The sequence below is a fragment of the Prinia subflava genome, chromosome 2, assembly GCF_021018805.1.
Source record: "Prinia subflava isolate CZ2003 ecotype Zambia chromosome 2, Cam_Psub_1.2, whole genome shotgun sequence".
Classification (NCBI taxonomy): domain Eukaryota; kingdom Metazoa; phylum Chordata; class Aves; order Passeriformes; family Cisticolidae; genus Prinia; species Prinia subflava.
In genome coordinates, this window is record NC_086248.1 from 78,275,124 (window position 1) to 78,300,993 (window position 25,870).

At 37.4% G+C, this 25,870-nt stretch overlaps 1 protein-coding gene across 4 annotated transcripts in view; it reads right to left on the reverse strand.

The window, feature by feature from the left end:
• Positions 1 to 25,870, reverse strand: part of BIRC6 (baculoviral IAP repeat containing 6) — a 173,386-nt gene that overhangs the window by 24,682 nt on the left and 122,834 nt on the right. For all 4 annotated transcript variants that reach the window (XM_063390687.1, XM_063390688.1, XM_063390686.1 and 1 more), the window contains one exon: positions 25,421 to 25,589. In XM_063390687.1, the coding sequence (XP_063246757.1) occupies positions 25,421 to 25,589 (169 nt within the window). The remainder of the gene's footprint in view (positions 1 to 25,420; positions 25,590 to 25,870) is intronic.

The following is a 25,870-nucleotide window of genomic DNA, read 5'->3' on the forward strand; positions in this document are numbered from 1 at the left end:
GGACTGAGAGAGGCTTAACAAGTCCAACAGCATTCCAAGTAGAACTTAAATGTTCAGACTGTGCCATTCACACTTCATCAGCATCCTCACTGCTTTTAGTGTTTGCAGCACATTTCGTTGGGATTTCTGAAAGAGCTCTTTCCTTCAGATATCATTATTTAATTCAGAAACATAAATATAAATGACACAGATTTATAAGAAAAAAAAGTATTTTCATTCTGTAACAAAGTCCTTTAAGGGAATTGAATTTAACTACTATAAACATAATTAAAACATAAATACAAAACTGCAAATTAAAAAATCCCGTCTCCATCAAATAGAAGCAACGGAACTTTTGGACTACTGTCCTCACAAACAGGTATCTGGCCAACTAAGATGCCAACAATTTGGATTTCAAGCAAATACAAACTGCAGTGAAGAACAAGTGTTAAAAGTAAACCACTGTATTCTTCAAAGTATGCTCTCCCTTGGGAACATATCCAACTTTTTTTGTCTGACTCAATTGAGCGATGAAGGTGTATCATAACACTTTACCTGAATTAAATATGATAGTTTCTCTTACAGGAAAAAACGCCAACACACCACGAAACAGAAACAAACACTTTTGCTTATACCAGACCTACAATTTGAATAACTTTAGGACATACTTAATATGTCAGAATCTATTTATATGGGTGCTTCGGTTGTGTAAGAAGGCACTATCAGCCTTTGAGTTATATGGGCATGCATGTAAGCACACCAAACTGCAAATACACAGCATTCCTAAGAAAATAAAAATGGGAGATTAAAATTCTTAGCTGTGTAAAAATGACAGATGGATACATTATCCAGGAGTGTCTGTTATCCCAAGGACAAAACAGTTGCTAGATCATGACAGATACCTTTTACACAGAGCTCAGTTTGGGGCCAGACCGTCCTGGCTGTCAGGCTCCCACCAGCTGTGGTGTCTGACACATCTGTCCCTTTTGGTGCTGTTGGTGCTCCCTGATTCTGTGGGTCAGTGAAGTGCTGAGCAATGTTCAGCTCCCAGCACCACAGACCTGTTCAGAAACTCCCCCTTGTTGATTCTCAAACAGAACTGCTATCCCAGAGAGCTCACCTGAACTTCTGCTGGGTTTCCTGAGCACTCTTTCAAATGATTACTATATGACACATACTTACATCAAAAGAAAAGATTAAATTATTTCATTTCTAGACTCAAGGCTGGGATTTGCACTCAGGTTTTATCCTGCTTCCTTGTTTGCCTTAGCCAGGGCTGTCAGGATCAGTCTGCCTGGTGACAACACTGGTGTTTCAGAGAGGGCTCCAAAACCAGAGCTGGGAACTGGCTTCTGCACCACCTGCCCAAGCTGCTTCCCCCACAGCCCGCCACGTGATCCTCGACTTGCACGGTGTAAATACACATCGAGGTCTCACCTTTTGGCTGCTCCAGCAGTTAAGCAGTTCAACCAGCAGAGCATGAAGCAGGGCACAGGCTAAAAAGTGCACTTGAACCTGGAGCGTGAGCAGGCAGCTGCAGGACACCACCACAACCCCTCGCTGTGACAGCCCAGGGTGACAGAGCAGGGCAGAGGTGACAGGAACAGCAGGGCAACAGCCCCACGGGGGGTGGCCACATGATGACAGCAGTGCTCTTGAAGGCAGGAATGCCAGTGGTACCACACACTACATTAACAGTAGCATTTTTAGCACCACCTTTGTTTTATTAATTAAGCAATTGCGAGTGGACGTATCGAAAGAACAGGTCAGTATCTTGGTGCTCCTGATAATTAGCAAGGAAGTTCAGGGGCCACAGGCAGCGTACATATTTACTCACAATTCACATCAGAAAAGTACTGCGGGTCTAAATTTATGCTGTTTCACTTATGAAAATCAGAAATCTCAGCAAGGTCACTGCCATTTGCTAAGATAGGTAGGGATGACAAACATCTACAAAACATCTCATTGCTTAGGGGGAATAATGTCTCACTCTACTTTTACCATTCCTTTTGGTAATAAAGTTTTACCAGAATCATTACAATTCAGCTACTGTCTTGCCACAATATTTGCAATTTAGGAAGATGCTGAATGAAGGCTAAGTAGGTAAAAAAATAGAGATTTCATTAAACAAAATCCCCCCTAAACACTAATAACAATCAGTCTGGTTTGGGAAGGAAAAGGCGTGTGACTGAAGTGTTAAGAAGCCCTGAGTTCCACAAACTGCTGAGCATCCTGTCTTTTGAACACTGCAGTCTGTCACATGCCTCAGCATCATGGGATTTTTAGGTATTTTTGAGAACTTTTAACCTATGCCTATTTATTCCTGGTAAACAACTGATTAACATTTAAAGATCATATGTGATTTCAGAATGTTTCAATTGCTTTCCACAAACCTACTCGTTCAACACTAATATAGATCCAATTCTTACAAATATCTAAGACTAGCCATATGCAATTACAACCTTAATATACTGAAAAAGTCTATGAGGGCAGGTAGTTCCACAGCATCAAGGTATCACCTTAAATGTTATATATATCTGTAGCAAGATAATGACCCAACTGAGTCTAATACTCCTTTGCTTTGTTTTAATATTATACAATATTCAAACAAAGAATAGCCAGGCCTAATGGCCCATTAAATAGACAGTACTGAACAGCAATAATTTTTTTGCAATTGATTTAACATCCTCAGTTCAACTTAACTGGCTATGAATAAGATTATTTCCATTGTAAAGCATATTTAAAACATCACAAAAAATATGCACATTTATTCTAAAATGAAGCAAACTATTAATATAACATATCCATTGTATAAAAAAATCTTCACACTTTACAGGAAATTAAACAGATAAATACAAAAGAATAATTTGTAAGAAAATGATGAAAGGCTCTGATTTACTTGCATCTAATGTCAAGGCCTTCCCCACTGTGATTCTCACCGCAACTATATTTGGAATTCCAACCCCAAAGGAGCCTATGAACTTGATGTAAAAAATCCCCCAAAGAGCCACTTGAGGAAAAATAAAAAATCAACACCTTTACCCATTTTACAGCTACGACACCGCTAGATGCAGACCCTCCTTGCTTCTGTGCTCTGAAAAATGCTGTCTATACGTGCTCTCAATCTCTCTCCTGTACATAATTTCTCATTTTCTGCACTCATTATTAAAGGACTTAGGGAATTTCAGTTATTTTAGAGGCCCACAGAAGTACGACTATTTTTCTTCTGTACAATCTTGTTTTACTTCAGACCAGTACACATGACTGATGTCCTGCCTCCACTGAAGGAAAGAAGGTTGTGCTGGCAGCCACAGCAGAAAGCACCAGGGGAAACTCTTCAAAAACTACAGTCCTTGTATTTCTTTTCTCAAAGAGATCTACCACTGCAAATACAGGAGAGATGATCAGGAATGATCAATTAAAAGGAAGTAGCTGAAAAGAAAAACATGTTGGGGAGAGAATCCATATGGAAACTCCAGAAATGTAAGGGAGGCCTCCTTCTTGCATGCGATAAAGTTTCCAGTGACCCAAGAGATGCCTCCAAACCTCATTTCTTATTTTGTTTTGGATCTATTTCAGTAAAACGTTTCATCTTCCTGAGAAGATAAATGATTGTGTTTTGTTAAATATTCACCCTAAAGTAGCCATCTAATCCTGTCTCACTTTTAAGCAATGTGAAAGATAACCCCAAGTTATGGGGAGTAACTGTTTTATAAAACTGTTCTATTCATACCATGCACAAATGCTCAAAATTTACTACAGTGTATCCAAGCCTCTCCTGCAAAAACCCCAAGGAAATACCTACGTATTTGAGTGACCTATTTTTTCTTTCATAGTAATAAAGTTTAAAAGACATGGGATCATCAGCTTAAGAAGCTAAAAGTAAAATAAGACATTCTCATTATTCTGCCACTTACTAAAGTTGAAGACCAATATTGAAGACCATGACTGCAGCACCACATTCACTTGGCACTGCATTTTCCTTTTTTACTTCATGCTTTTTGACCTCCAAATAAATTAAAAGTAAGATCTGAAAGTTCTGCCATTTTACACTATTTCTAAAACATGCTTAGTAATTAGTGAGGACATTTTTTTTTTGATGCCTCAGTATGTTATTCAAAAACCTAAAACCCATAAACATGGTCAAACTAAAGATTTCAGGATCTCATTATCATATGAAAGACTCTCAGCTGCTATGAACACCACTGTTCAAAAAAAACCCACAAAGGAAACACTCATTTTGTATTTTTAATTAAAACCCTCAGAAGACACAGTCTTGTGGCTACATATATGACCAAGCATGAGTGAGGCACTCTGTCTTTCCAACAGGGTCACACACCCTTTTGCTAAATATTTTAAAATTGGAGCTGTTCTTCAGCCCCCCCTCGCTGCATCCTTACAAACATATGATCTATGAATGCAGTCCCTGCTGCAGGCAATAGTGTCGCTTCCAAATACGTCATGCTCTGCTGCCTCTTGATTTTCTGTTGCAGAATCAACCCAGGGCAAGGCTCTTTTATAATAGGCCTAATTAACACGCTGTGTTCTGCTCTGCTTTGAAAGAAAAAGAGATTGCCCACAGAGTAGTTCAAAATCAGATCTCTAAGAAAATGTTAGCCTTTGGGTAAAAATAAAACAAAAGCTTTCCAAATATTGTCATCTTGTAGTAATTTCATTAGCCTGACTTTTTCTTCACTTACTTTAACATAGGAATAACACCAGCATTTTCACAGTACCATTTTCAGTATTAGGAAAAATGACATCAGGAGGGACTCATCCCTTAAATAATGAAGCAGGAGAAAGGGGTTAAGCACCCTTAAAGGCCATGAGTCACAAAGCCCATGCCAGAGCACTAAAACAATACAAGAAGGCCTCTGAATTTAATGGGTACAGTGTCATGCTCCAAATTATTACTATTATTGTTCAGATACAACTTGAAAATTTTCTTCTTCTGACGGCAGCACTGAGCCCATCAGCAGCCAAAAAATACCAGGTCAATTGTTCGAAAAGCTGAAGATAATTAGAAATTAATTATTGAGGCTGCATTCAATCACTAATATCACTTCAACACCATGTGCATTTCCCCCTTTTATCAAAGAGATGGGACAGACCTGAAAAAGAGAGACGGGTGACTAAACAACGCAAGGTACAGGATGAGCTGCTGCACCTTCTAAAATGAAATAAAGACATTACAGCCTCAGTGACTAATGAAGAGTATCATAAAGATACTGCTTTTAAATTATGAGTGGTAAAAACTGTGAGTAGACCTGGACTGATCAATACATTCAAAGGAATGGGCACACCATTAGAAGAAACAGTGTCATTTGTACAAGAACATATTCTACAGAATATATCACTTTTAAGGTTTGGAAAAGCTTAAAACGAAATGTCAGGGTAGTAAATATTATCACAGGTTCAAAAGTAATTGGGTAAATTGATGTAAGAACAGGCCATCATGGGCTAATAAATGAGGGGACACCACCCCTGGCAACATACTACCAATACCAAAGCAGCATCTGCGTGTCAGTCCCATCTCTATACTCTCCCTGTTATTGTCCACTATTAGTCAAAGTGGGAGCCTAACAACCTTGGTCTGTCTTGGCATTTGCTATTACTGCGTGTTCTAGGAAACTTGGAAAAAAATGTAACTGCAACAGGAAAGGAAAACTGCTCAATTAGACAGGGAAAATGCACTGCTCAGGGAAGTCGGTCAGTCATCCGTAGTGCAGTAATGAGGCTCGAAACTACTGCTCTTAACCATTTCTGGTTTGCCTGTTTTTTAAAGAACATTTGATTTTAGTGGAATTGAGTATTTTCAGGAAAGTTCTGTTGACAAATCAAGTCTAACAACCCTTTTCACACATGTATCCATGCATACAGAAAAAACCCTTTGCCAGAAAAAGTGTAAGGCATTTACTTCATTGGGCCAATGTGTACAGTTGAATAAACAAGACACAATTCCCTGCATTTGAAAGGATGGGAAAAAGAAACCCAAACAGTACAAAAGACATGAAAACCAAATGGAGCTTTTAAAGCATAAGTGACTACTAAAGCCATGCATGATCCCCAGTTTTGGAGATATTACTATTATTTAATGCCACACTCTAGTCCCTCATAATAGAATCCACTAGGGATCACTCTCTGCCATTAAATGGAACTCCAAACAAACCTAAAAAGGTGGTCAGGTAATGGAGAGATTCTTCTTGGAGGTTACAGAGCAATCTTATATGGGGCTTGGGAATACATCATCAAGCAAGAATAATTAAGGAAATCTAAAAATGCAAAATTGTGTATTCATTGGTTTTGTTTGATTTTAAAAATGGCCCAGCAGAGATCAGTGTAGAAAGGCTGTGAGCAAAGTACTGAAGTGTAAGCACATACTGCCATGGGATCCAACCCCATTGCAACTTTTCATAACCTCACCTCTGAAAGAAAGCTGGATTTACCCATTCCCAGTTCTTAAAACCAACAAAACTGGAGGAACCCAATTAAAGCATAAAGCTCTAAACAAATCATGTTTGCATTGAAATCTAGAAAATAAGTGTAAGGAAGCATCAATGCTCTAGGAATGTTCTATATTATCAAATAAATAAAGAGTAATATATACAAAGGCATAAATAAAAGAAAAATAATTTAAAAAATAAATGAAAAAATGTGAAAAAATACATATAAAGACAGGCATTCAGAGAGTGCATGAGAATAAGTTGTTTGCCTGATCAAGGGATGAAAAAAAACTTATTGCTAATAAAACCCTCTGTGGCATTTAGTAAGACAGAAAGGACCAATGATTTCTATTTGAGGTCCATGTACTGAAATAAATCTAATAATAAAGGTAAGCCAGAAGTGTCAAATTCATCTTCCACTTAGGAAAATATGAAAAATATTTTCTGCAGAGAAAAATACATGATCTAAATATTCTGCAGACAAATTCTTTCTTAAAAAAAGTAAAAATAAGTTCAAAATAAATAAGGAGGTGGAAGCTTGCTTATCATGTCATGTTAACTGTTTTAAGTGTGCAGCACTACACAGAGATGAAAGAAAAGGTATCACTACCCCTAGAACGTGGATCAGGATTTTTATAGAAGTTAAACTGGCTTTCAACATTCCTGCAACGGAGGAGGGAATAGTGATTTCACTATTTCTGGCAGAGGAGTGGGCAAGCAGCCATCTTGAAAAGGTCTTCAGTCTGAGCATTACCTCTTCCAGGCCATAAAACAGTCACTAGTATCTTAGAATAAGATAGGAATTGAAAATAAGATGGAAACCTGCCATTTGATTGCACATGCTGCAGAAATAGATGCAGAAATTCAATATTAGATAATGAAGTTGTGGAGTTTTTTTAAACCATTACTTCAGCAGATGGAAAAAGGCCAAGACTTGGGTCCTCTGCTCTATCAGCAGAGGATACCAAGACTGTTACTGGAATGAAAGGATGTGTGATTCCTGTGCTTTATTTTATTTGTATGTGAGAGAACATCTATAGGATCACATTCTATTTAAGCATCTCATTCTGCATTAAATATCTAAGTGTTTCACTTGGCCAAGACAGCAGAGCTGCTGTGCATATGCAAAACAGAACTTTTATCACTCCAGTGTATTTTTCAGGGAATAGATGGTCCTTTAAATACCAAGATGTGCTTTTAGTAAGCAAAGAGCATGCTGAAAAGTTAAAGCCTAACAGCTTCCTTGAGTCCAAGTTAAATAAAAAGTAACCCTTTGCATTCACGACATATTCAAAGTGCCTTAGAGTGCAAATAACTCTTATGTGGTAAATATATCAACCAATTTAATATATGATGGGAAGAATCATCTCTAAGACTTGTGGAATAGGAGAATTTTCACCTTCCATGCAACCTCATGCAAGTTCCTGCACCACTTAATAAAAGGGATCATTGCCCATTACGTTACAGCAGAACAACAAAAAATAACTTCAAATAAAATACAGTATTCTTTCATTAGTAAGCTGCATTATCTTGATGTTCTTTAGAGAGGACAAGAAGATACAAATCCCATCATAAAACCCTATATTTTGCGTTGGAATAATTTGCCATAGACTATTTCCTTCAACCACAGAGATCCATTTCCTTGGATCTGTACTCAGGACTAAGAATACCCTCAGAGGATAGTAAGAAAGAAAATACTGTGAGTGGGAAGTGTCTGCATAACAATATGGGAAGTGCCAGATACATTTACAATATTTTATTTTCAAAAAGAGGAGAAGAAGAAAGAACACAAAAGAAATAAATGATAACTGAGGATGTTACTGCCCAGAAAATGAAAGCCTATCACTTGACTAACTTTCAACTACTGATAATGAAAGCCAGCCCTCACCTCAGGAAGTTCTTCAAATGTGCATCAAGCCACACACTCCAGCTGACAAAACTCTTCCCTGAAAGTACAGTGAGCTCACTCTTAGGAAAAGCAAAGCAAAAATGTCCAGCACAAACCCTGGCAATCTGCTCTGCACATGAACAGAAAGGAAATGTTAGTTTCTTTAGTCAGGAAATTTTTAGCAGCTTATCTAACTGTGCTGCCACTACTTGGAAAAACCACTATTATGGAGAAACACAAAAAATTGAAAATGTATTACTTACAGTTCTTTCAGAGGTCTCTTGTGTACCTTAAAACATTTGTGTCCTGTTAGTGGTTACTGTATCTTACCAGGAAAGCATAAGAGTTAAAGAGGAAGAAAGCACCCTGGATGTTTCTGCTATATAATTTGGAACTGTAGGACATGTAGTGTGGTGTCACATTCTCCTCTGAAGTCATAGTCTCTTTTCAAAAAAGACTGAGCCTGTTGGTAATGAGGCATAATTTTTACAATCAATTCTTAACACCTCTAGTAAAATCTGTGAATGTTTGTAGCATGTTGCTCTGCAGAGCAATCTATTTCAGACATCCAGCACTCATATTCCCAACCATAATTACCAAGTCTAAATGAAACCACTTCAGATGTACTGTCTAACTAAAGTGAAATAAGTAAAAATGGTAGGACTGGTAATATTTATTCTGGAAATTTTGAAAGATGCAGTGTGCTATCTCCAATTTTAAAGGGCTGGTTTTACCAGCACCTTTACCCTTTACCCTCAGAGAGGAAATCAATCCAGTACTTACAGACTCCCAGGCTTGTGCTATGAGCAGGGATACAGCTACCAGTGTTGGCTTCCAATTGATGAAAGGAAAAAGGGAACTCCTGGTGAAACTCTCCTGGGCCTTAGCAATGAGTTAAATGGCCCAGGAAAGCCTAAGGACAGGCTCCCTCCTCACTCAACTTCGCTGCCTTGTGCCTTGAACCGTCAGGCCAGTGGCCTGCACTGCCTTCCCACAACTGAGCAGCCACCACAAGACGGTGACAGTCTACTGGCAGAGGGAATTTCACTGAACACTCATGGCCAAACCCAAAGATTTTTGAAGACAATGACTCAGGCCTTTTATTTCTCAAGTGAACAGTTAAAAGTAAGCATACAGAAACCAATTCCAGGAATGAAACAAACACCAGCTCCATTGCATGTATGATTTGTTAGCTTCCATACATCCTTGTATCAAGGGTCAGCATCTAACTGTATTTCTCCTGAAAGCTTATTAAGAAAGAATACTCATCTGCAGGAAGCAGGAAGGCAAACCCTATAGTTTAGTTTCCTTTTACATAAGACATATTATACAGTGGAATGCAAGGCATAAATGTCTGTCAAAAAAGTGTATCTCTGCTTAGTACAAGAAGAGTTATGTCTAAGTGGATCCAAAGGGGAACAGTAAAAAATAACAGGTCCTTGGCAAGCAGATACTGATACATAAACAATCTGTTGCTCAAGCTTTCAAGACACTCGTATTATCCTATAACCACAAAGGTCCAGAAATTCACAGTGGTCTCAGATGAGGAAGAAATCTCGTTAACTTAGGTTTTCAGGACTGTCCTGTAAAGCACCTTCAGAAGCTTAGTCATCAACTGGAAAAACTTCTGGTATTTAAGGCTCATAAAAAGAAACTGACAGACAAAAACCCCACCCCAACGCTTGATTCCAGAGCAAAATACTCCATCATCTAGGCAGCAGGACAAAAAATATGTGGGTGAGAAGCAGAAGGAAGAACAACGTGGGATGTGAGAAGCCCCACTGAAATCTCATCGTTACTCCTCCTGTTTCTCACCTGATATTTCTTGAGTATCTTAACCACAAAAATCCTTTCCTTCTGGAAAACTTAACAGGCACTTTAATTCACTATGATCAAGTGAGGGGGCCCAGAGCTCACAAGCTAGTCTGAGGTATGCTCTGTACAAGCAGCTGCAAAATATACCACCAGCTGAAAAAAATCCATGAAGATTGGCCAGTTCATGAATTTATGTTTAAAAGGCATATAAAACAATGTGCAGTACAGGAATAGATAAAGATTGAAGCAAAGGTCCAGTGTTTTAGTGAACTTTGGTAAATACCAATTTATTGAAAAAAAAACCCCTCCAATTAGCTCTTTGGAGCAAGCCCCAGTCTTGAAAAGACCAAGTGCTTTATCTGTCATGCAATCCAGTACCCAATTACAAACCAAATCTAAGCTGTTTTGTTCCTTGTAACAACTAGGTTTTTCATTTTCAAAGATTTTAATGCCATAATGTTTCAATACATAATTACTCCTTAAAAATTACAACAAAGTTCTGCAACACAGTAGAGCTGAAATTACAAATTTATAATTTGTTCTTTCATAAATCTTTTATATTATTAACCAGTCAAATGGATAATCAGCTTTGACATTTAAAAAAATTCTGTTATAGTTCTAATCCAAAAGCAGTTTTTACCAGAAAACAGTCTGCTACTTTAAATGCTTTGAAAATACAAACATATATTCATATTCTCTTGCAATAGGAAATAAGAGGTTTCGTGGGCTAATAATTTCATCCTCTTATTCCAAAACTATTTCCAAATAAAGATGACAAAACAGAGGATAGAAACATATAAAAGCTGCTGGGAGTGCAGGAATTTCTTGGTTTGTCTTGTTTTCAAGTTCAGTCATCTGAAAACTCAGACAAGATGTGTTCTTTCTCAGAGGTAAGAAGCTTTAAGGACTTTGGAGAAAGAAGAAGTTGGTGTAGTACTGCAGTTCCCTGAGAGCCACCCTCCTGGACTATGATCAGTTCTCACTACTCTGCTTCTCCTGTGCCTGCCCAGTAAGGACTCAATGTTCACTTACTGAATTCCTTCAACGCACCAAAATTTATGAAGATGACAACTCAAAAAACTGATACTTGAAAGCCCTAATACTCCTACAGAAGCCTACATTCAAACATTGTGAAGGAATAGTCCCCAAAACCTGTTGTCTTTGATTAAAAAAACCTCTCTTGAGCTGCAGAGAACAGCACTGAATCAGAACTGAAGCACTCTAAAAGTTATTAACTACTTTACAAAGGTACAATACCCATACAAGAGATTCTTTTTGATGTAAGTAAAGAAGAGAAAAATGAAGATTGCCCAGTGTCAGAAGGTCATCACACACAGCTGGGGTTGAAATCCTCACCTCTAACTCAGGAACATTCATCAGTCACTAAGTTCTGAATTGCTTCAGTACACGAAGACAGACAGTGAAATAGTTCTCCCTGAACAAATACATGACATGTCACACAGCCTTCCAAAGGCTGTTTTTCCTAAACTTCTACTCAATTGTCGAACTTGGCACTTTTCTTGACAAAACAGCGGTGAACACTCTGACCACGATCACAGGAATTGAGCTTAGTCAGTAACGAGAGAAACTGGTGTTGAAAGGGTGGTGGCAGAAGAATTGGTACTACTTCACACCCATTTAGGTGACTTCTTAACACAATTACTTCAGAGCATGGGGGAGAGACTGGAAGAAACATTTTTGCTAAGCAAAAACTGACAGGTGGGAACTGACTGGAGAAACTCCTGTGGCTAGTTATGAGAGAATTCTGAATTTTTCCAAGGGTATTTTGGGTCAGCATCTAAGCTACAAAATCAGGAAAACCCCCAGATAATAGCCAAAGGACTACGAAGTTCCTCAGTTAGAAGAAAAAAAAGAAGTGTATAGCTGAAGTGTCAAAATCATCAAGTCAATGCTGAGCTGAAATACATAAAAGAGCCATGAAAGAGAATAGTAAGAAAGCTAAAAATAACTTGTATTGCTTCAGATGGAGGACCTGAGTCCTTCCTATTTTTTCAGCAGAAGAGTAAAAAAATACTTTGAAACCTTGCCATGCCTATCACTGCTGACTCGAGGGCATCATACATCAATCTGTATCATAAAAAATAGGCTAACAGCTCCCACAAAGAAAACAGTATCTGTGTTATCAGGAGAGAGGAAAAAAAAAGAAATTAAAAAAAATACTAAAGAAGAAAAAAGGAATGTGGCTATCCACTTCTTGCTTATGCTAAGCCAACCAGTTCATCTTAATTTGTGCATACTATTGCATCTCCCAAGAGACACAACTTTGCTCTATTGTTCTGCAATTTAACTGAAAAACCGTCAGACCTCATTAAGGGAAGCTTGTGGAGGTTGTTGGAGAAGAAAACTAGAATACATCATCCTACAGAACACATGTGCTACCTCATTTCAAGTACTTTCCTGCATCTTGGGGAAAATTCAGAACAAGTACAAGGGAAAACAGTCTTCATGGACAACTGATCTTTTGGGTTTCATTACAGCATTTTAACATAAATAGACTTTTAAGTCTAGATATTATCTGAGTCAAAACATGCTATTTTAATGAAAAAATACAGCATATAGAATAATTTTAGTGTACACAAAAATCCAAATTCTATAAATTCATAAAAATACATGAGGAAAAATAAAACATACACATAGAGCTTGCTTCTTTTGCAATTGTGATGCCCTGGGTGTGCCACATTAGTTGTAGCTGTCACGTATAGCAGGATAATGATCATCGAAGGATCAAGACTGTAAATTGTTGAATTTACACCGTGGAGTTTTTACAAGATACCTTGGCAACTTCCTCTGAAGTAAGAATATCTTTAAAATATGACATACATTTGTATTGCCTAAGGTCTATTCCCATGCAATAGAATTTACTTCAGCAGTAATGAACAGAGTGACCTCTAATCAACCAAATTTGTCCTGCTCTCAGAATACCCCATAAATCAGTTACTGAGGAGTTGCCAAAGTCTTACTAAGCGCTTGAAAGCTCTTCCTAGATGGAAGTAACAGAATTAAATTCAGGATGTTTTAGGATACCAGTGTCCAAACTCCAAATACTATATAGCCATGTAAAGTTCATTCCAAAACAGATGAGTTTATTTATTACTGACGTCTATAAAATGTACTCCCAGACTCCCAATGTTATTTTACACAAAATGTAAAGTATCTCCCCATCTTTCCAAATATTGAGTATTATGGATAAATCAAGGCCTTTTCTAATCAACCTACATTACTCACTTCACTCATGTGAGAAATCTTGCGTGAAATTTTCTCCTCACGCTGGAGTTGCATTGTAGCTATAAGGGAGTTATTTGTAAATGCCAGCTCCCACCAAACATGGATGAATTCCTTGAGTTTCCCATAACTGACAAATGTTAAGTCTGACAACCTTTATTTGCTTCTTCTCAAACAGCAACTCTTTGCCACCACTGACAGCTTAAGCAGCTACTTCCCCATCCCTCTCACTGTGTTGCGCTGGAGATTTATTTTTGGCTGGGTGTGTTTCCCGAACCCATTCCCGCCATGCCCACACAGACACGCATACCAATGCAGCGGCAGGGTGTGAGGGGGGAGCGCCATCGGACCACGGCAAACGCTGCAGCTGAATCCCGCTGTGCAGGACGCACCTCTGCCCCTCACCTGTGTGCACAGGCAGCCCAGGCAGGTTTGCTTCAAGTGCCAGCTGCAGCACAATTACAAAAACAGCAGACCACGATGGGACCTCAAGCACGGTAATAACGAGGCCAAGAAATGTTTCAGGATTTTTTTGCTGCTCTCTGTGGGTACATCGTAATTAGCCGGTTATTTGCAGTGGAGCTGCAAATATATCATTAATCTTTAAGTAAGATATGCACGGTGGACAATTTCCCTCTTTCACAAAGGAAAGGGTTTGATTTTGAACATGTGAGGGTTAACACAGTACAGCAGCTTGAAAATTCTGTTATTGCTAGCTGCTGTCAGCAATGTGAATGGTCAGAATGCATAGGTGAAAATTCCCCCACCTTTGTATCTCTCAATGGATCTAAATGAATGCAGAAATACATTCAAGATGCATACACACAAAGCAATTGCAAGAACAACTGAAGATGAAGCAGCGTTTTCAGAAAAAGGGAAGACCATATATACTTATTAGAAAATAGACATTTAAAGAAGCTATGCTAGAGAGATTTAACCTGATCAGTTCATTCTTCTACAATCAAACCATTTCAATGAGGCAACATAACTTTTTGGATAAAGGGCAAATCACATACAAATACCATACAACTCACAGTACTTCAATCATGGTATTTATCATTAAAATAATGCACATGCAAAATATGCATTTTTGTCTGTTACTAAGAAACTAACAAATGTACTTACATACTTTGGAAAAATAATGAAAAAAGTTATGTAAATTAAGTTGAAAATGGAAGAGTTTAAAACAATGATTTTACTGTCTTCTGCTTTCTCTATAAAAATTTTTCAACACTGAATTTCAAACAATGCCTTGGTAACTCCTAAAATATGCTATTCTGGAAAATTATTAAGGCTTCCAGTTACATTCCCATTGTTCAAGCTCAAGCTAACTAATTGATTTTGATTTTTCATAAACATATACAAAAATACATTTTTGTACATTTGAATTCTGACTTGCTTGGCATTGCAAGTATTTTTTACAAACCAAGGTTCCTGATACACTTAAGATACAGCTGCATTCAGAGCAAGAAGCTATGCTACACCAGTGAAAACACATTGCATTGCTAGCCTTCATAGATCAAAGTGACTGAATAAAATTATTTGAAATACAGCTCCTTCCAGAGGTTATTAAAATTGTGTGGGTTGTTTTTTTTTAATCTGGAGAGACTGGGAGGAGAAGACTTTACAGACTTCTCTTCCCTTTCCAATTGGACAGGAAAAAACTGCCTCTCTGATTTAAGCAGGAAAAAAAAAATGTGTTGATGCTTCCTATGAAATCAGAACAGGATTGTCTTTATATGTTTTCATTAATTACATGGCAACCTGCAGTCTTTGGGTGGTGAAGAAAAGAGGAAAAGCATTTATTTCCCATAGAAACAATTGCCTGTCAAACAAAGCATAAAAAGACAAAAGGCAGAAACACTGTTTCAGCTTGAATGCTTTAATGTCACCATTTGTCATGCAGCACTTCCTCAGCAAACCCCGAAGTACAGTTTACTCTGCTCCTCTCTGCACCGTGCACTTTCTCCGTGGGTACAGGATTAAAATGTGCCCGGCCTGCCGATGAAACAGCAGAGCCATCGCACATTGTTATGCAACTCACTGTCTGCAAGGGTGGCTCGTAGCTCCTTCTTTATTCAGCAAGTGCCAAGTGCATGTTTAATCAATGTCACAGCTCGCCACAGTGTGCAACTAAAGCCACTGTCATTCCTCTCTTCAGATTTGCCTAGCTGAGTTATGCAATGCTCCGAAGAATACCTTGGAATTCTTTCCAGAGGCTCTGAATGCAGGTGTGTGACAGCGTTCACACTACTGCCAGCAAAGCAGCCCTCTTTTCATCCTTTTTCAGGCTGGACTAAAATTACATAGTGTGACTGCACGTAGTTCGCTGCATTTGGAATTACAGCATGTCAACGTGAGAAAGCCTCTTCAGACGGCTGCCACAAAGAGTAAATCAGGCTGGGGGTTTCTGAAGTCTTAATAAATAACTAAGTATAACTGAATAAAACCAGGAGCTGTTTGTATTTTTTTTAAAGACAAAACAGAACAGCATGCATTTTGTTGCTCTGCATCAGCTAAGGAAAAAAAGCCTCAATTTTAATGAGAATTAGTCAACAGTGAGGATCATTACGAGAAGGAGCTTTACTGGGTTTTTTTGACTACACTTGCTTTAGTGGATTACTGAGAAAGAATACCAGTCATTTGGAAGATTCTGCAACATTATTATCCTCACTGATAAACTTCTTCATCAAGAAACTGTTCGTGCTCCTACCTGATCTGTCTGAGAGAGGAGAGCAGCCCCTTCATGAAGATAAAAGCCTGGCTTGCCACTGAATCGACGAGTAAGAAGCATGTCTGATGACATTTTATTCCTGATGCAATGTAGGGTAAGAAATACCTTTTTTTTTTATCCTTTCTGTAAGATATGCTCTGAGCTGATGACATTAATAAGACTGACAGCAGAAATACAGTAATCTCTAATGATTAAAGCCATTTGCTAGGAGAGAAAAGATATTATTGCACTATAAAATGATTGTATATCTTCAGTAAATTGGAGTGATCTGAACTAGTAGAAATCCCCATCAAATTTCTGATCAATAAAGCTAAAACAGCACAGCAGATTACATACAAGACCAACATCCCGGTCACTAATGAACATAATTCTAGAGGGAATATGTTTCTAGAGGATATTTGACTGTAAATTAAGAGTACAAGAGCAGCTGAGTAATAGAAACGACCTGTCAACCTCACTTCTGCAACCAAAAGAAGATAACAAATCATATATGCATCTGTAAATGTCTACTAGAATTCTTATATTGCATAGAGTGTTGCTACTATCAAAGTACTACCATCCTATGGCATACTGCAATAATCAGCATATGTAACATCCACCCTTATATCTGAAGAGACAGACATTTTCTGTTAAATGTTTACTGTTGCATGGATGTCCAAAAGCTGATCTATTAAACATGAAAAGGATAAGATTTCACTTACAATTGCCTGCTTGGGGCTCACTGGTGAACAACAATTGTGCTACTGCATTAAGGAGGCATATTTTCCATGTTTGAAAACAGCAGGCATGAATATTTTCAACTGGTTTTGTTATGTGGCAGTTAAATACTTAAGGAAAGCTGAACATGCATATAACCTCCCCAGGCATTTCAGAGTATTTGACAATGCTCACATACCTGCTTTCATCAGTTTCATCTTTTATAAGGAAACAAATTAGCTGGCTAAAGATAAATTTTAAATGCCTTTTGTAATAAAACATACTAACTGGCTTTAAGCACCATGCTATTTTTCACTCCTATCAAATCTGTATCTACAGAACATTTATTTTTAACATGGATATACTCATACAAAAAGAAAATAAAAGACAAATACAACTCAATAAAGGCAGCATTAAGAAATGTTGTATGAAGAACTACAGAATTGTTTTTAAAAAGATCAAAGCTTGCATGTTTGTCAGACCAGATTTACCATTTGCTTTCTTTTTTTCTAGCTAGCTGCCAGAATACTGGTGAAGGTATTTGCAGGAAAAATGGGGACCTCTGCCATCACAACACTGGAGGATGTAAAACGGCAAGAGGAGAAAGAGGAAAAAGAAGAATCTATTTTAGCACTGCTTGGGATTATTGGAACTGTGCTCAATTTATTTGTTATTGTTTTTGTGTACATCTACACTACACTTTGATGACATTTTTGAAAATCATTTGTACAGCATAAAGTGCAAAGACCTGCAATGGTAAGGATGATTTCTAAATTTAAAGGAAAAAACCCGCCACTCTCCGAGAAGAGTACCAAAAACATTCCAGAGTGAAGTGTCTGGCTAAGGGTGCTGCATCAATGACTGCAAAGTGTACACATGAGCCCAGCCAGGGTGCTCAATTACGTAAATGAAGGCAGACCAAGTACAACTTCTCGTTGGTAACAGATGAAATCTGAAGAGCAGGATCAGAGACTGCACTGTTTTATTGCCAGCAAACATGCAAGACAGAAAAGTAGGCAAACACTGAAAATAATCAGAACATAGAAAGAAATAAACTAAATATATAAGTAACTATAAGCAAGTCCCATACTTTCTATGGTTCTGTGCAGTATGTCTCCTCATAGCTGAGACCAGAAAACACGCAAAAGGGTTTTTATTTTTAGGCCACCATAATTTAGGCTTATAATTTACAGTAATGTATAATAAGTGTGGAAACAGGAACACTGTTATACTAGAAGTTGTAATATTATAAATAAAATTTTAACTATTGACTATATTCTGCAGCATTTTTGTTAGTCTCGTGGAAGGCTGAAAAAGGTTAAGATTTTCTTGCCTTTACTAAATTTGTATTTGAAATCATGCTATACTGACAATGTGCTTTTCTAATTAAAAATATTTTGAAGTGGTGTGAAAAAAATGAACAATAATTTTAGTACTTTTAAGTTATATTAGTAATCCAAATGGCATACTAAAACATATTCTCTAAATGAAAAAAAAATCTTAAATTCCATTTTCTATATCACCATTTTTAGAATGTGTTTAACAGAAGCCAAATACAATTCTCATGTTTTCACCCTGATGCGTATTTTCAAGTAAAACATATCATGCAAGGATTCTCAGTGTTGCATGGAAAACAGTTTTAACCTTTGTCCAGAAGACCATACTCTCCTTTTCTGGACCAGGTCCTGAAGAAATTTTCCCTTTTTGCACTGTCTATGACTGAGGCCCAGAACTGCAACTCTTAAGCATACTTCACAGAACGTACCATTTGGCTACTGAAATTAGTGAAACTAATTCCACATATTTCATTAAATCTACATATGCCTTTAAACTAGATCCAAAGCTGCAGTCTGAGACCATAGAAGTTTTTGTATACATGAATGTATCTCACATGTACCTTATAATGAAAATGATTTTTGAGAGCTTAGGATTAAAAATTCATTAAACAAATAACATGAAAAAAGTAAAAAGAAACTGATTTTAATACTTTTCTTACTATTACCTGTGCCACAGAGGAACAAAAGAGCAGCTGCATTTCTGAATATCAGCTCTATTTCTTCTAGGCTACAAAACTACATCCAGCCCCTCCATAAAATGACATGTGAAGAAATACATCCCTTATTTAGGTGATAGCTTATTATTGTACAGAATTTGGTAACTGCTAAACCAACTGAGCCTTTGGAAGTCACTTCAAAACCAGTGCATGCATGGAGTAAGGTCAGAGACCTAGAAGAGAATGAATTTGGCAGTGATATTTCAGCCAATTGCAGAGACACACTGTAACGCTGATTTGTGGACAAATGAGGTGGAAGATGGTATATTCTGGTTTTGCAACTCTGAGTCAACACTGGCTAGAAGAAATGACAAACAGAGCTGAGGCTGCACTGGAAAGAAGTACATAGAGACAAGAAAATTTATTCACTAGCCACAGTCTTCAGCAAGTCTCTATTAAATGTATACTTACTTTCAGTATATGAAGCACCAAAGCATTCTGTAAAACTAAGCTACATTCTAGAGGAATTATGCAGGCTACTAATGTTTATTTAAGACTACAGAACATATAATTACCATTATTAATTTTTTCAATGTACTTCTTATATGTACATACTTATGTATATTATTGCATTTAATCTCATAAAACCAGGATATCTGAGATGAGTCTCTGAAATGCAAGATTACAAGAACCTGAAAAGTGAAATTCAGGTAGAAATTACTGCTGTTTATTTTCATCCTGAAGTTATTTAAAACTTGTCAGTTCTGTGAAATAAATAAAACAGTTTTATTTCATATCCTTTCAGTGTATAGCTCTCTCTTGAAATCATGATTCAACCAGTACAGCATCATTACAGTGAAATACTGCATCTTTTTTTTTGTAAGCTCTTCAACAGCAAAACAGACAAAAACCAATCCCAAAATTATAACCACATGTGGCAAAAGGTCAGCATGATTCTTTTACCAATGAATGAGCTCATTAACATTAATGAAGGTCAGGAGAATTCTTAATTTCAGTAATTATATGCTGTCTATCTAAACTGCCACTGTACTTCTGATTTCATTTCTATCAAAGGCTTTGACCCTTAGAGGGGACTCACAGGGTAACATTATTATTAGATTGCCTCAGCATACAAGTTACATTTTGTTTTAAAACAGCAATCTGATATTCCTTCTTAACAGGTAATACCTGCAGGCTATATTCATGTGGACCTAAGTCTAACTTTAGTTAAATGAGTTCTAATAAACTCTCTTGGTACTTATATATTTAATCCAATATATGCTTACGAATTTCACCAACAAAAAAGTCTCAATAGCAAATACCGCTCACTACACACAGCAAGAAGTCAGCAGTCCAGGGAAAAGCAAGTTGCACGATGATTCAACATTTACACTGCAGCAGTACCACCACACCTTCAGTGATGGATGAAGAAAGAGCTCAGTGTGCCTGCCTCAGAGTACTCAACATCCTCACTTCAGTGGGACTGGATTACTTGGAAGAAAGTAAAACAACACCATGTAATGCCTTGAGTCTAAGTGTGATTTCTAGAAAAGAAGTACTGGATCTTCAGCAGACCAACTAGTGTAGTTCATGGTCTGAGGCTTGAACAGTGTGACTTCAATGGACTCAACTAACAAAGGTACATCAAAAGAGGCAGAAGAAAGAACACAGCACATTCACATTCAGATTTGTCCACAGTACTTACTAGATGAAGTTCACAATGAGGTATTTGGCATCAGGATAAAGCAGCACAAAATTAATGAATCCGCAAGTCCATGATGTGGTAGTACTTGGTAAACTATGAAAGGTGCATTGGAAGCAAATACTGGACTCTTGTCAAGTGGAAGACACTGGTCAGTAAGGCAATCATTTTAGCAAAGCCCTCCCACAGAAATGCATCATCCCTTCTCAGCAGTCAAACCCAGGGAAGACTAAGCTCATGTAACACTACAAGCTATGCTGACCACATCACACGGCATCTTTGTCCACCAAAGAAGGAGAGGTGCCTGAGAAAGGAGCATGCAAGAAAACCCCAGCTAAAATTACAGCATCATCTGCTTCCTGTGAGCCTGGAAATTCAAACAAAGGAGAATTCAAGCAGAATTCTGCAACTAGCTATGAGGTCTGTTTTCCACGGAAAAGGTGGTAACAAACCTGTCTCAATGTTTGGCTTTAAACAAATCTAAGTCATCTCATGGTTTGCTAGACACTAGTTTAAGGACAAACCAGTAGAAAACTACTTTTTACCATCAAGAGGCTATCTAATAATGTGGTATTGACAAATCTCAATTTTACTCAGCTTCTTACTGTTCAAGGCTATTAAAAAATAGACAGTCCCTGCTCCGTTCTAAAAGTCACTTGATTTTCCTTCTGTTTCATGATTCCTTTCCACTGTTTTGTCTCTATAAATCTTGTTAGCTACAAAGACTATTATAAATACTGCTTGCTTCTCTCCCACTTGCAAATACTAGCTTGTATTAGTTTCCATAAATCTATCAGTCAAATCTATCAGCAAATTGTATCAGTAAAATCTAGACCTTCAAGATGATCACAAGTTTGCTGGGAACTTCGTGTTGTACAGTGCCAATTTTATTGCTATGCCTTTTGTTCAAGAGAAGTGTTTACATATTTGAAAGAGTCCCTAAATTCTTTCAAATGACACATGCTGTATACAAGACAATAGTGAAAAGATTTTATGTGACAGTTTTTGGTGTGAAATGTGCATATATATGCACAGTAATGAATACATGCTATATGTTTCATGAAAAAGAAGTTAAAGATTACACCAATTTTATAAATGTAAATATGAGTTAAGTCTTAGGAACAAACACAGGTATAATGAGAAAATCTCACCATATTGCAAAAATAAACGTTTTTCATTTACAAAATGAAAAATAATAAAAGCCACAGTAATGCCATAACAAGACATGAAAGAAATACAAAAAAAATCATCAAGAAATGGTGAGGATTACAGCAGCTATTGCCCCTTGTGACGAGAGCTATCTTGCATACTAAGGAAAGTTCTTCAAAGACAGATAAACCTTCCTTCTCTACAAGAAAAAACCAATTATAGAAATTAATTAAAGTGGTCAGTTCACAATTTTCAAGGACTTCACGATCACCTCACTTTGATGCAGATGAAGCTGCAGAATGTATCAGAGCAAACTGGTTTGTACTGATCTGGTTCAAGGTGAGGTTTCTAGAAGATTAAATGTTATGTGAGCACTGCTCGTCTGATCAATATTCCTTTTATCTAGAACTATACAGATAACACTCATGTATGCTTTGGGTAAAATAAGCAGGATGCCAAAATAAACTTAAGCAACAAAAAACCTAGATAGATTTACAACTGTGACACTGGCCAATCTGCCAAAAGAGCTTTACAAGCTGGACGTGCCAGACCTGCAGCTAACTGAACATGTGTAAGCAAAATACAAAATTCACATCAATACCAGAACATTTACTGTCTTATGTTACCACAGAGTAACCAGCCTACTATGCAATGAAAGGAAAGAGCATGCCTGCAGCTCCATTGCACATATTTCTTTATCAACACTTTTCTCCCCCTTGATTTTATGTGTATGGTAGATACACATAGATATGTGAAGACCACTGTTATTCCAACAATTACAACAAAACCTAAAAATCTGTCAGAATACCTTCAGCATAAGGGTAACCTTCAGCATGTCCCCCTAGTACGCATTTAAATCTGAGAAAGTTATAGAGCTGCTGAAAATCACTGATTTCTGTCACCATTGTGCTGGGCACAGCTTGTTCCTGCTTGGGTGCCAGAACCCAGGAACACTCTGCTAGCATTCTATATGCAGTGTCCTAATTTCTCAGTCCAGCATGTTACAGGAAGAATACAGCTACCTGCTTCTTCCATATAAAAGTACATTTTGACAGCAGAAGTTGCACCAGTCTGAAAATCGGAGTACCATATACATGTGCATTACTAATGCTGTTCCCTTCCTTACTCTCCCGAGGCTCCTGTTCAGCCCTGCTAGACAAGAGACAGGTATTCAAGATAGATTTGAAATTAGATAAAGCTCTATCAGGAAAGACTCAAATCTGTTCTACTGCATTGCATTGGTCTTCAAGATTTTAAAAAATAAAATCAAATAAAAATAGTAGTAATAATAAAAAAGTAATCTCCATATTTGAAATGTTTGAACTATAAGCACATTAAGTGAATTTTTCAGTCCTAAAAGTGCCGTACCAGAGCCTAACACAGCTTCAGAGCTTCTCAAGCTGCCTCTCTTGTGTCAGCTATGTCTCCTGAAACTCAGTGTCAGTGACACTGAGAGCCCAGCATCACGTGCAACTTGCACTCATCAATGTGAAAATCATCTGTCTGCCTTTCAACTCACCAGTAATGACTGCACTGGAATCAGGCCTTGTCATCACTAAGACAAACTGTTTTCAGGGATGCCCTCCCAACTAAATGCATCTGGCTCAAATATTAACAAAGAGAAGACATTCTTCCCAGGAGTCATCCTTTTTGCACATTTCCCTTTCTCACTGCTATCCTATTGTGCTTCCAAAGATGAGCTTGACTGATGCAAGACTGCAAAGTTATTATTTTTTAAATTTGGGAGAACACTATTAATTACAGTGTTACATAGATTTTTGAACAAGTACAGCAGGAAACATTCATATTGCTTGGATCAATCAAAGGATAACAACCCTCCAATTTTACAGTTCTACATCTCAACAGAAATAACCCCATTCTTTGTGAACTTGTAATCCGAAGAGAAGTTTTCATTTTTTTCTCTGAGAAGCAAGGTTTTGCTTTGCTTTTATACAGTTTAAGTGCTACATTGCTTGCTCTTTCCTAATTATTAATGCATAGACACACCTCCTGCCAACCACAAACAACTGGAGTTCTGCAGTGGAAAACACAACCTAAAATGAACATGTCTCACCGAAACGTTGCCTTTTCTTTGTACTTTGGGAAAACAAATGGTCCCTGAAAGCCAAACTAGTCTGAACTTCTCACCACCAGCCACATATCTCATCTCTTCTATCAGTATCTGACTGTTCTCTCCCAGTTAAAGGTGACTTACACAGACAGATACATTCTTCCATGGAAAACAGCAAAAAGCAATTTCAGCAGCTGTGATTCATCTGTAACTCAGGACCAACTGCTTCATCCTTTAGATAACATGGCATTTTGGCCATTTCAGTGACTTCCTTTTCCTCAACAAAGAAGAATTTATGAGTATCTGTTAAAAAGATTACTTAATTCTTTTGCTTTATCACTCCCTTGATTGTTTTACATTGTATTTTCAATTCCAATAACGAGCTTGGTCTATCATTAGTTCATTTTCCTCACTGCAATATGTGCAAAACCGAACCAACAAGTTCATTGCAAAATCAGGATGAGGTGTCAAACTGCAGACTAGCCAGTGAAAAATTTTCATATTTTTAATTTTAGCTCTAAGACCCCAGCAGACTTTTTGAACTAGTTCCATTCCATCACACAAGATTATGTAATGCCCTAGTTAGTACAAATTAAAAGAGTGACATTCCTGGTTTAGTCCTAAGTAGCTTTGTAAATACTTAAGACAGCAATGATATCTCTTTTACCTCAAACATAAAATATATGCTGTAATTCACGGAGCTATAACATTTTTTCATGAATTCACATCACCACACCCTCCAACTGGCATCCCAAAGAACTGCAGTAATGTGACAAAGACATTTATCAGTTGCTCCAAAAATAGGGCAGGCAAAATAAACTCCAAAACCAAATTATCCAGATTTGGAACAACTCCTCCACATACTTAAGGAATAAATCCATCTTTATAAACAAAGTAACTTAATAAAAATCCAACCTAAGGTCCATCTCCATACTAAAGCCTGTCATCTAGTGAGACTGAACATAAATCACAAACCCAGTCTGCTGATTTTGTCATTAGTTCTGCACAGGCATTTGCTTATTTCGTCCTGCTTCACACCACCTTGTAAAACTGAAATGGTTTCCTTAGCAAGGCACAACATACCGGATGAAAACTCTCAAAGCATCTTTGTTTACAATTATGAGCAGAAATTTGATGAAATCATAGAAATCATTTGGTTTTGCTTTTAAAAAACCAACAATTTAATTGTTCCCATATATTCGAAATATTTTGCAGTTCTGGTAAGAGACTTATTTTTGTATTTTCTAAAGAAAAGAAAAAAAGCTTTGATTGAAGAAGAATTGCCCTACTATGTGCAACATTTACACAATTCAGGCATACATTTCCTCGATTTTCTTTAAAATTAACATTTTTCTTCACAGTAAGTTTCATGGTCTTGTATAAAGTACTCCCTCTCTGTGTATCTTCTGTAGAAGAACTAACATGTAAACTTCTCAGAAGAAAACACTATTTTCCTGTTAGTTTCAACAGCTGAAGAACTGAACTTCAAACTTAAGGAGATACTGCAACAAATGTGAGCATTTCAACAAGATGCTGTCTGATGATTCTATTTGATTTTATTTTCTAAGGCTCAATTGAATGTTCCACTAGTAAAATTCTAAATCGGCAAACACACAGAAACTAGCAAAGACCACCTGTTGTTTCTACAAGAAGGGACCTGACAGCAGTGAGGCAGCTCTGGTTCTGAAGGAGGCAAGGAGGCGTTACCTGAGTCGTTGCGGAGGTATGATGACATGGCTGGGATGAGACACGACTGACTGAGCAGCTCCAGCAGAACGGATGGGAGAGCGCTGCTGTTTTGGCCTCTCCCCTCATGGCTTGTTTGAGTCTCTTCATTTGATGTACTCCCTGCAGGGTTTATGTAACTGGCAAGAACCTGAAATACACCAAAGTAATTAATCAAAACTGGTTTATTTCACTCAAAAGAACTTTGACTGTCCTTAAGATAGATGCCCTAACACTTCACTGTTTTGCGAATTCAGTTCTGGTATTTATTTCAGCAGGCCCAAAGATGTTTCAGAAGAATTTCTATACAGTTATTAGATTATTCAAACTTTGGCCAATGATAAAATTAAATAACTATTATAATTCTGAATTATTTTAGGGGATCAATTAATATGAATTTTGACAAACCTGCTGGAGATACTCAAAGCAAAG